Source organism: Vipera berus (genome assembly GCF_964194415.1).
Source record: "Vipera berus genome assembly, chromosome: 9".
Classification (NCBI taxonomy): domain Eukaryota; kingdom Metazoa; phylum Chordata; class Lepidosauria; order Squamata; family Viperidae; genus Vipera; species Vipera berus.
The window spans coordinates 4002037-4014231 of NC_138212.1; the positions used below are offsets into that span (position 1 = coordinate 4002037).

Here is a 12195-nt window from a genome sequence, read left to right on the forward strand (position 1 = left end):
CGAATCGCCCCTGTGCCTCTCTGGCCCGGCGGTTGGGGGCGCAGAAACCACTAGGCGCTGCTGCTGGCGGCTGGAGTGGCAGGCGAGCAGCGCGGGGCGACGGAGCCCGGCCGGTCCAGCATGGAGTGGCAGGCAAAACCTGGGCGCCTCCGCCCTCGGGACCCTCCCGGATGGACGCGCTCCTGGCTGGCGGCGCTCCTGGCAGGTAAAAAAGGGGCGAGGGGTGGGTGGGTGGTCCCGTCGGCTCGACCCTTTGAAGTTGGAACCCCCGCTGTTTTTCCCGGAAAGGTCCCGGGGGGGGGGCGCGGTGGGGTGGGGGCGCGCGGCGGCTCGGGGATTCCCGAAAATCCTCGTTTGCTGCCGCAGATGGCTGTGGTTTGTTTCCCGGTTAGGTGGCCCCAGCTGGAATCTGACCAACTTTCCGCAGCCTTAACCGAGATTCCCTAAATGATCATTGGTTGAGCTGGCTAGCAGTCGTGAGAGTTTGGGGTCCCACCAAACATCTGCAAAGCTGCTGGCGTCAAAAGGGAGGAGGAGGAGGAGGAGGAGGAGGAAGAGGAAGGTCCTTCGTTCCATCTGACCGAGATCTGCTCGGGAACTGAATCCTCCTGTTTTTTCAGGGACGATTGTTTTCCTGGAAATTCTTCCCTTCCCCCTTGCAGATGTGGAATATGCAGCTTGTTGCTTCTTAGTTCTTCTCTTGCTGTCTGCACCGGGAGCGTGTGGGTTTCTTTCTTCAGTCCATTTTTCAAGGCTGGGCAAGAACAACAAAAGAGGCTCAGCAGAGTAGAAATTCAATTCAAAAGCCAAACTTAACTCGTGGGGGGGGCCCCTCTGTGCCCATCCCGTAACTGGCCAGGGGGAACAACCAAGCTTTGAATCCTTTTCTGAGCCCCACAGATCTTGGAGAGAAGCTGGGGGGGTGGGTGCCATTACAGAGGGCCTTGCGGCACAGCAGCAGACCTAAACTCCTAAACTCAGCTTAATAAAACACAGTTGCTAAATTCTCATCTGCCGGTGTCTCAATATATAACCCCAAAAGATGGCTTACATTCAATACCTGGTTCAGCCAACATGCTAAGATGTTGGTTAAGTGCCCACAAAATGCTGAAGACTACCAATGTAGCAGGGCTTAAAATCCACCAGAAAGAGCGGGATAGAATTTGAACTCTGTGCCACCCTTTGCTGGACAAGCTTAGCCTTGTCTATCTGAAGCCAGCCGGCCCATTCAAAGAATGAACCTTAGCACCGCTTTTAGCAAATTTTCCGGCGGGGTGGGGTGGGTGGCGGTGGTGCTAAAAAAGTATTAGGAAATAACAAAGCGTAGTTTTTCTATTACGTAGACCTCCACATCTGTTGTTGTGTAGCAGAAAACCAACCTCATAGTTGGTTCTTCCATCAAAGAAAATCCTGAAGATTGTTTTTTTTTAATTTCAAAATTTTTATTAGCTGATCAAAATATAAAATACAGAAATACGAAGAAAAAATGAAAATAAAACAGTTAAAATAATGGAGTAAAGGTGGAAGAGAGAAATGGGCAGGGGAGAGGGAAGGGAAGGAATAAAAAGGCATTGACTTCCGAGTCATTTTTGTGCAGTAGAAAAAGGTCCTAAAATGAAACCTCAGTTTTTTACTTTGATATAATAATATATACAGGCAGTCCTCACCTTACAACAGTTCATTCAGTGACCAAAATTACAACAGGGCACTGAAAAAGGTGACTTATGACCATTTTTCATACTTACGACCGTTGCGGCATCCCCAGGGTCACATGATCAAAAATTCAGATGCTTGGCAACCGACTCATATTTACGACGGTCGTTGTGTTTCCAGGGTGATCCTGTGATTCCCCTTTTGTGACCTTCTGACCAGAAAACTCAATGGGGAAGCCAGATTCACTTAACAGCCATGTCACTAACTTAACAATTGTAGTGATTCACTTAACAACTGCGGCCAGAAAGGTCGTAAAATGGAGCAAAACTCACTTAACGCCTGTCTCGCTTAACAGAAATGTCGGGCTCAGTTGTCGCAAGTCGAGAATTCTAACCATTCCTATAGCAACAAACCTAGAAAATCTTGACCATTCAATATAGTACCTTCTCTGTAAAGTTTTAATCCTGGGTTAAATTGAGACCAGTAAATGTACTGAGCAATCCTCTAGGAAAGCTTTGTATGGAAGTGATACGTTTGATTAGACTTTCTTGACAATAATTGTCACAAGTGGAATACAAAATGGCCAGTCTATAGTCTCATGCTCTTCAAATTATGCCTGGGCTTCAATTTTCAGGAATTTTAGCCCCGAGGAATGTGATGAGCTGTGGGAATTAAGGCCCGCCATATTTTGAGAGGACCAGTAGGAAAGGAATCTAAATAAAATTATTATTATTATTCCGCCCTGAGTCCTTCGGGAGAAGGGCGGTATATAAATAAAATTATTATTAAAAGAAGAGGGTTAAAAAAAAACAGTGGATTTTAGATCCTTTAGCTCAACTATTTGATACACACTGGATAGGTTGTTTCCATGAGTCTTATGCACTATGTTGCATTTTGCTACACCGTGAGAAATAAATAAACTCCACTATCCCCTTTTAAATTTTTCTTATATTTATATTTTATACTTTGCTAACCAACTTAGGGAGACGAATGTCGTTCTTCACATCGTCGTGGTGTTCCTCGCCATCATTAGGGTCACCAATTTTAAACAGGAATAAATTTATAAGATTATTTTGAGGAGCAGGCATGTGTCGATCAGCTAAGATTCCCCTGGGGAATCCCAAGGGTGCTTTTTCCAGAGCCAACTGGACTTCCTTTTTTGGTTTTCCCTGAAGACGGTTCGATTCTCACCAGAGAAGCTTCTTCAGTTCTGACCGAATGGTGGAGAAGTGACTTACCTGCTTTATAATCAGGGCTTTTTTTCTCATAGAACGCTCAGAACGGAGTTCCGGCACCTTTTTTGCATGGAACCTTGTAGGGTAGGCAAGGCGGGTTGTATGACGTGTGAGTTCCGGCACCTTTTTCTTTTACAAAAAAGCACTGGATAGATAGATAGGTAGGTAGGTAGATAGATAGATAGATAGATAGATAGATAGATAGATAGATAGATAGATAGATAGATAGATAGATAGATAGATAGATAGATCTTTTTGTCATAGAACGCCCAGAACGGAGTTCCGGCACCTTTTTCTTTTATAAAAAAAGCACTGTTCATAATAATAATAATAATAATAATAATAATAATAATAATAATAATAATAATAATAATAATAATAATAATAATAATAATAATATATAAAGTTGGAAGGGACCTTGGAGGTCATCTAGTCCAACCCCCTGCTCAGGCAGAAAACCCTATACCATTTCAGGCAAATGGCTGTCCAGTCTCTTCTTAAAAACCTCCAGTGTTGGAGTCATAGAATCCTCATGGTTTTGTGAACAAAATTGGGGTGCTTGGCAACTGGCATGTATTTATGATGATTGGAGTATGCATTTAGCATTTGTGACCCCAAAGGTGCTTTTTCAAGAGGCAACTGGACTTCCTTTGTTTTTTTCCTCGAAGACGTTTTCGCTTCTCACCCAAGAAGCTTCTGAAGGAGAGTTCTTCTTCAGAACTGAAGAAGCTTCTTGGATGAGAAGCGAAACGTCTTCGAGGAAAAAAACAAAGGAAGTCCAGTTGCCTCTTGAAAAAGCAGCTTTGGGACAACCAGGACTTGGATGACTGGGAATCTCCATCGGCATTCTTCTGAGGATATATTACTGTGGGGTGGCCAGAGTAGGTATTTTGCTTGAAATGAGGTTTTTCTCCTTTCCCCCCCCCCCACCCTTCCTTCCACATTCTAGCTTCCATCTTCAGTTCTTCCTTCCTGTTGACTCGAGGCCAACTAAGTCCGACAACCAACCACGAGATCTCCATTTCCAAGAACCCACCACAGACATTCGAAGGGCGGAATATCAACCTGACCCTCAAGCACGACGCGGCCAACTTCGCTATGTGCAACTGGTACCGAGGGAGCGAAATGAAAGAAAACCTGATTGTCACTCTCTACCTACCACCGATAAATGGAAACACAACTGGAAATTCCTACACCGGGCGTGAAACCGTAGGCTTCGGGTGCTCCCTACTCATCAAAAACTTAAATTTGAACGACAGCAGAACCTACCTGGTGGTCATGAACGGACCTTCAGTGCACGGAAGCGGCCAAGTAAAGATAGAGGTCTTAGGTATGATTTATGTTCTCTGTGCGGGTTGAAGCTGTTTCTCTTTCTGCTTTGAACCTTAGCTGTCATTCTGAATTCTGTTGCATCTTCTTCCGAATTGCTCGAACGCTCTCATTTCTTATTCAGAATAAACAGAGCTGGAAGGGACCTTGGAGGTCTTCTAGTCCAACCCCCTGCTCCAGGAGGAAACCCTTTACCATTTCAGACAAATGATTGTCCAATCTCTTCTTTACAACCTCCAGTGTTGGAGCATTCACAGTTTCTGGAGGCAGGTTGTTCCACTGGTTAATTGTTCTCACTGTCAGGAAGTTTCTCCTTAGCTCTAGGTTGCTTCTCTCCTGGATTGGTTTCCATCCGTTGCTTCTTGTCCTGCCTTCAGACGCTTTGGAGAACAGGTGGACCTCTTTTGGGGGGCAGCCCCTCAAATATTGGAGCACCGCTATCATGTCAACCCCAGTCCTTTTTATTAAACTAGCCATACCCAATTCCTGCAATTGCTCTTCATATGTTTTATCCTCCAGTCCCCCTAATCATCTTTGTTGCTCTTCTCTGCATTCTCTAAGACAGACATGTTAAACACAAGGCCCGGGGGCCGGATCCGGCCCACAAAGTGGTTTCATCCGGCCCGCGAAGCCATCCTGGAAACAGTGAGGGAACGGTCCCCACTGCCTTGGCCCTGGCCCAGAGACCCTCCTTCTGCCAGAGACCCCCAGATTTGTCCCACTCCTGCCCAGGCCCCCATAGGCACCCTTGATGCAAACGATGTAGAGCTGGCCACGCCCACCCAGTAGGCTGTACGCACTCTAGCCACGCCCACCCAGTAGGCCACACCCACCCTGGCCACACCCACCCGGCCCCCTGAGGGCAACTGCAATGCTGATGCGGCCCTCAATGAAATTGAGTTTGACACCCCTGCTCTAAGACATTAGCTTGATTCCAAGATCTCATTCCTGGTAGAGAAGTGTCTTTTTCAAGATGTTTTTACAATGGGTCCTTACATCTCCCCAAGCCATATAAGGACCTGCTCGATTTTTAATTTAGCATAACAGGTCAAACCACCCAAGCTATTATATGTGGTTTGTTTGCACCACCGTTTGTTAACAGACACGGTTGGCTGGGTTTGTATGCTGTGCTAAGCTGCCAACTGTCACTGACGTCCCACAACATACTGCACCAAACTAAACTAAACAGAAGGAATGAAATCGCATTGTGTGTCCTGCCAGAGCAGGGGGTTGGACTAGAAGACCTCCAAAGTCCCTTCCAACTCTGCTGTTCTATTATTATTATTATTATTCTGTTATTCTCTTATTACTAGGGGTGATGTGATAACAGTCTTCCAGTTCTCGAGGGACTGTTACAAGAAAGACGGGGTTGACTTATTCTGGCACCTAAGGGCAGGACAAGAAATAATGGGTGGATGCTAGTTAAAGAGAAGCAACCTAGAACTAAGGAGAAATTTCCTGACAGTGTGAACAATTAATCAGTGGAAGGGCTTGTCTCCAGAAATTGTGGGTGCTCCCATCACCGAAAGAGACAGGGTACCCATTTGTCAAGTAGTCAAGCAGGAACTACTAGAAGACCTTCAAGGTCCCTTCCAACCGCATGATTACATATTCTAACATTATTTTGCTGAGAAAGTCAACTTGGCTGTCGTGGCTTCAGCAGCCAAATGTGATAAAAAAAACCTAAACATGGCTTAGGGCAGTGTTGCTCAACCTTAGCAACTTGAAGATGGACGGACTTCAAGTCTCGCAATTCCCAATGCTGGCTGGGGAATTCTGGGAGTCGAAATCCAGAGGACTTCAAGTTGCTAAGGTGGTGAAACACTGGCTCAGGGCATTCCCTAACTACAATCGATCTGTATACAGAGAAGCGGAGATTCAGTTACGGGATCTGGTTGTAACTGCTGGCTGCTCTGAAAAAAATGAAGTGACTTTCAGGAATGTTAAATACGTTGTCGGCTCTGATTAGATTTGCCCAAGATTGCCTCTGTGATGGGCTTAAGTCTGTGATAGAGAATTGGGTAGCAGAGAGATGGAGGCCTCTGGTGTATTTTTTTTAAAAATCTGTTTGGCTGATTCGACTATTTTAAATCCATCTGAACAATGAGAGGAGAGTGACCCTTAATTGGGAGAAAAATGAAATGTACTCGAACGATACCCGAGCGAAAATTCAGTTCTGCTTGCCTACGTGCGGTTCTTTGGACGGTAGAAGCAATCTGGGCACAACATATACACGGGTTGACGCCTTTTATCCTTATATTTTCATTAGGCTGGAGAAAATTGCTGGGCCAAAAGGAGAATGTGTGAAAATAGCTGTGTAGAAAGTGTGCAAAGGGGAAAGGCACACTGGGAAGCAACGCTCAGAATAAGCCACACCAGTTTTCTTAACGAAAATTGCAAAATTCTCTTGAGGAATTTGTGGAGAAGATACTATGGTGAATGTTCGGGATTTTCTAGGCTTGTTGCTATAGAAATGGTTTGTACAGGTAATCCTCAACTTACGCAGTAAAGCCCCAAATTCCTGTTGCTAAGCAAGACATTCATTAAGTGAATCTTGCTCCCTTTCACGACCTATCTTGCCGCGCTTGTTAAGTGAATCACTGCAGTGATGGTTGTTGGGGGAATCTGGCTTCCCCATCGACGTGGCTTGTCGGAAGGTGGCACAAGAGGGTCACATGACCCAGGGACACTGCAGCCGTCATAAATGTGAATCAGTTGCCAAGTGTCTGAATTCTGATCACATGACCATGAGGATGCCGCGGTGGTTGTAATTGTGAAAAACGGCCATAAGTCCCTTTTTTTCAATGCCGTAACTTTGAACGGCTACTATATGAACTGTTGTAAGTCAAGGACTACCTGTACTGTCAAACTGGAGGGAAACAAATGCAGCTGAATTGACCTGAGTCTGAAAGGGAAAAATTCTTTAGCTAAAGAGCCCTGGTGGAGCAATGTTTAGAGTGCAGCATTGCAGGCTAATTCTGCCGACAGCCAGCAGTTCAACGCTCACCGGCTCAAGGTTGATTTGGCCTCCCATCCTTCCAAGGTGGCTAAAATGAGGACCCAGATTTTTTTGGGGGGGCAACGTGCTGAGTCTGTAAACCTTAGAGAGGGCTGCAAAGCCCCGTGAAGTGGTATATGCGCCTTAAGTGCTATTGTTGCTATCTCTGTGGGAAGTTCTCCCGAGCCACTTCAAAACATGAAATTAGTGGAGTGGACACCATTTCAATTTTGTATGCACAGATGCAACTTGCTTCTGGATATCTCTTGGTGATACAAATCCTGGCTGGTGATACATCTCCTACTTTTGCCCAAATGCAAAGTTGTGGTCGAATTGATCATGCCCAAATGGAGTTATATGTTGAGATGTTGAGACTCTAGAAAGAGTGCAGAGAAGAGCAACAAAGATGATCCAGGGACTGGAGGTTAAAACGTATGAAGAACGGTTTCAGGAATTGGGTATGTCTAGTCTAGTGAAAAGAAGGGCCAGGGGGTGACATGATAGCCGTCTTCCAATAGCCAATGGGCTGCCACAAGGAAGAGGAGGTCAAGCTCTTCTCCAAAGCACCTGAAGGCAGGACAAGAAACCATGGATGGAAACTAATCAAGGAGAGAAGCAACCTAGAATTAAGGAGAAAATTCCTGACAGTGTGAGCAATTAATCAGTGGAACAACTTGCCTCCAGAAGTTGTGGGTGCTCCAACATTGGATGTTTTTAAGAAGAGATTGGACAAGCGTTTGTATGAAATGGGATATGGTTTCCTGCCTGAGCAGGGGGTTGGACTAGAAGACCTCCAAGGTCCCTTCTAACTCTGTCGTTCTGTTATATTTCCTAGATCTGGCAGAGCCTCTAGCATTGCAGGTCCACTGAAAAATAATGTGCAATGATCTACCAGCAGCATAGTATTAAACCGTGGTAGGGTTGGGTAACTTGACTTCTTGCTTGGTTACTAAATACTTGATTTTCCACAATTATACACATGTGGGCGTCCACGGAAAAGTGTTGAGTTGGAGGTGATTTCAGTTGGATATCAAATTTTTCTCCAGTCGATTTTCATCATGCAAGGTGTTATTTATGTTGCTGTCCTTATAGGCATGTGTGAAAGAAGCCTCCCCCACCCCTCAAGATTGCTACTGAGCAGATTCTGTGGAGGTAGTTTGATTGGACCCATTAAATTGTACTGGTGAACCGTTGGTCACTCATCAGCTCTGTGTTAAATGCTATCTTTGTTGTTCCGGGTTTTTTTTAAAAAAAATCCACAATATGATCCTTAAACCACTAGTCTTTGGAAAAGGCCCTTTGGGAGGTCGCCTCTGGCTTCCTGATCAATACAGAAAGCAAAATTAACAAATGGCTGTCCAGTCCAGCATTTTCCAATCATGACTTCGGAATTTCCCAGCCGGCGTGCTTGGATTTCAGCTCCCAGAATCCCCTGGTCAGCATGCTGGGAGTTTGACTCTCAGAATCCCACAATCAGCATGCTGGGACTTCAGCTCCCAGAATCCCCTGGTCAGCATATTGAGACTTCAACATCCAGAATGCTCCAGCCAGCATGCTGGGACTTCAACTCCCAGAATTCTCCAGCCAGCATGGCCATTGCTAAGCATTCTAGGAGCTGAAGTCCGCACGGTTCTAGTCCTTGGATGGCTTTGGGACAATCAGTCTTAACCCAGTTCTGAAAGACGAGGAGGAAACCCATGAGTTTTCTCCTTTGAGATCTCAAGGAAAAGTTAGGGAACGATGCAAAAATACGTAACTTTTATTGCCTGGTGCTTTGGATAAGTCAACCACCTCTTCGGCATATGCTCTTTTTAAACTTCCAACATGCCGAGCCATTTATTTCCATGGCCCCCACTGATGGAGTCCCCTCATATTTTTTTTAATTTTTTAATTCCATTTATATCCCGCCCTTCTCCGAAGACTCAGGGCGGCTTACAAGCTTAGCAGTAGCCTTCATTCTATGTATATGCCTGCTTATTAGGGCTTTCACACACACCCCCAAGCGGCATTATTACAAAGTCAGCTTAATTGCCCCCAACAATCTGGGTCCTCATTTTACCTACCTCGGAAGGATGGAAGGCTGAGTCAACCTTGAGCCTGGTGGGATGCGAACCTGCAATAATTGCAGGCAGCTGGTGTTACTTAAGGAGGCATTAGCCCACTGCTCCACCAAGGCTCTATTTGTCTGCATTTTTGCTTCTGTCCTTCCTAAGAGGAATCTTCATTGTTGTATGGGCTGCCAACTGCAGCGTAAACACAGGAGCTGTTTGGTTAAACAACTGATGTCCTTGCACAGATTTAATTTCCCTCACTGGAACGGTCTGTCTCTTTTGAGCCACGGAAGAATGTTGGCAGAATTGACTTTTTCTTCCCACCACCCCCAAGGTGTGATGACCGAGACCCACAATTTCATTGTACTTTTTCATTTATTGATTTCATTTAATACATTCATTTATTTATTAAAAGTTGTGTGCTGCCCATCTCACTGTCCAAAGCGACTCTTTTAATAGCAATAGGCAGCTTCTTACTGGACAGCGGCCTTTGCCGATCTGTCATCCTCTTGGGGCGTGTTGAGTTCAAGTCCCATAATCCTCAGCCGGCATTGCTTTTATGAAATTTTGTGTGGTAGTTCTGAAGGGCAGCCTTGCATCAAACTATGTCTGGTCTACAGTAATGAAAGAGCTAGTTTGGTCTAGTGGTGAAGCTGCTGGCCCAGAAACCAGGAGACTGTGAGTTGTAGTTCCGCTGGCTGGGTGACTTTGGAACAATCTTTCAGATGTGAAAGCTGGCTGGATGACTTTAGTCTAATTACCAGGAGATTGGGGATTCCAGTCCCTCCTTAAGCGTGAAAGCCAGCTGGGTGATTTGGGGCCAGTCACCAGGAGACAGTGAGTTCTAGTCCCACCTGGGTGATTTGGGACAGTCACCAACCCTAGCCCCACTCACCCCCACGGAGTTGTTGTTACAATGAAAATAGGAGGAAGGAATGTTAAGTATGTTTGCCCTCTGAAAGAAAGAAAGAAAGAAAGAAAGAAAGAAAGAAAGAAAGAAAGAAAGAAAGAAAGAAAGAAAGAAAGAAAGAGAAAGTTAAGTGCCTGTGGAAGCATTACTGAAATAATATAAAATCAATATTGTTCCAGAAGTATCTTCAGGTCCTTGAGAAAATACATTTGCAATATTTAAGCTGATTTTCAAGGCTAGCAATTGTATTCTATTGTTTGAGAGAAGACACTTAAGGGTTGCAAAAAAAGAGTTCCCATTATTCCAGGTTTCTGGATTTGAGTCTGTTAACCAGCACATGGCAAAGGAGGGGCAGAGAAACATCTTGTTTCCTGTTCATGTGGCTAATTTCTTTGCTATTTCAAGCCTGCCTTACTCTCTTTTTCCTTCTGTTTTTGAGACAGATTCTGCAGAAACAATTAGTCAGAAAGACAAGAGTAGAGTTAGCGGATTTGGGAATTGGAATACCGTAACTCAATAAGTTTTCACACAAAGGTTGGAAGTGCAAAAGGACTTCTCTTACAAAAGCCCATGGAGATTCACACTACATTCTTTCTTCCCTTTGCAAAGTCCTGCACATTTTTTTTTGCTCTCCTTCTCTCTTCCCTTGTTTTTCATTAACCCAACAGCTTTTTTTTTTAATTGGTTGGCACCAGGCCTAGATAAGACTGTTGGCATCAGGAACAGTGCCCCATATGCAGACGAACATCCAGTAGGAAAGATTAAATTGGGCAGCCTTTTAAGATCCAGAAAGAGCGACAACATTGCCTTTGGTTGACGTTGGCAAGGAAGAAAATTGAGATTTATCCCAGGCTGTGCTTGAAAATGAAGCAATCAACAGACGCTCATCTATTATTCATTCAGAAATGGGCCTCCAAAAGCAATTTATTCCCCTTTCTTTAACTAAACAATAACATTTCCTCTGTCGCCTGTTCGCCAACCACTTTAAAAAGCCTTTGAGGTGGAACCTACAAACCCTCTGAAAACTTAAAAGCCACTTTTTAATTTTTGGCCTGAGTTTTCATCGCCAGCAGGATGCGTCAACGAGGGCAAAATTAATCAGAGACCAAGGCGTTTATTGTCACCATAAAAGTGCAGTTATCTGGTGGTGGAATTATAATTTTTAATCACGAAACGGAGCTTGGCAAAATAGACCAGGGATTTCTGGTAGTGATTATAGCATATTTCTATCAAAAGAATGAATTGGTTTACTTCATTGGCACACCGTACAAAAATCAGATCACCGTACAGGTAGTCCTCGGTTTATGGCCGCAACTGGGGTTAGAATTTCCAGTGCTAAGCAAAGTGGTTGTTAAGTAAGTCGTACTAAGCAAGGTAGTTGCTAAGTGAGCGATGCCTCATTTTACAACCTTTTCACCACCATTATTAAGCAGATCGCTGCAGTTCAATGAAGCCAGCTTCCCCCACTGACTTTGGTTGACTCAGCTGGGAAAGTCACAATTTGTGATCATGTGACCGGGGGGGGGGGGAACGTTGCGACTCTTGTAAATGCATCTCGGTGATCAATTGCCCAAATTTTGATCATGTGACACTGGGGATTCTGCAACAGCCCTAACTGTAAGGACCAGCTGCAAGCCTCTCTTTTTTTCCTGCATCACTGTAACTTTGAATGGTGGCTAAACATATGGTTGTTAAGTCGAGGACCGTCTGTACATTATGTTCATAATGGAAGGAAGAAATATAAAACATCCTGGTTGGATATAACAAGATTGGGAAAGCAAAATTTAACATGTGCCAAGAATTGCCTGATGCTTTTCCTTGCACTATAAAAAGATGAGGTCTCTTACTAAATTCCTGGGGATTTCATGGATATACATCCGTGTTGTTTTCTTGGCAACCGTACAGAAAACAATTTGCCATTGCTGACTTCCAAAATGTGTTTCAACTTCCAGTCAGCTCTGTTGCTTTCCATCATAATCCTCGACCTACAATTATTTGTTTCTGTTGCTAAGCAAAGTG

At 44.5% G+C, this 12195-nt stretch overlaps 1 protein-coding gene across 1 annotated transcript in view; it reads left to right on the forward strand.

Moving 5' to 3' along the window:
- The first annotated feature begins 32 nt into the window (after window positions 1-32).
- LOC308672103 (cell adhesion molecule CEACAM6-like) overlaps window positions 33-12195 on the forward strand; it is a 42751-nt gene continuing 30588 nt past the window's right edge. Inside the window, exons 1-2 of the mRNA XM_081334722.1 lie at window positions 33-205; window positions 3838-4218. Of these exons, the coding sequence (XP_081190848.1) occupies window positions 121-205; window positions 3838-4218 (466 nt within the window). The 5' untranslated portion in view covers window positions 33-120. The remainder of the gene's footprint in view (window positions 206-3837; window positions 4219-12195) is intronic.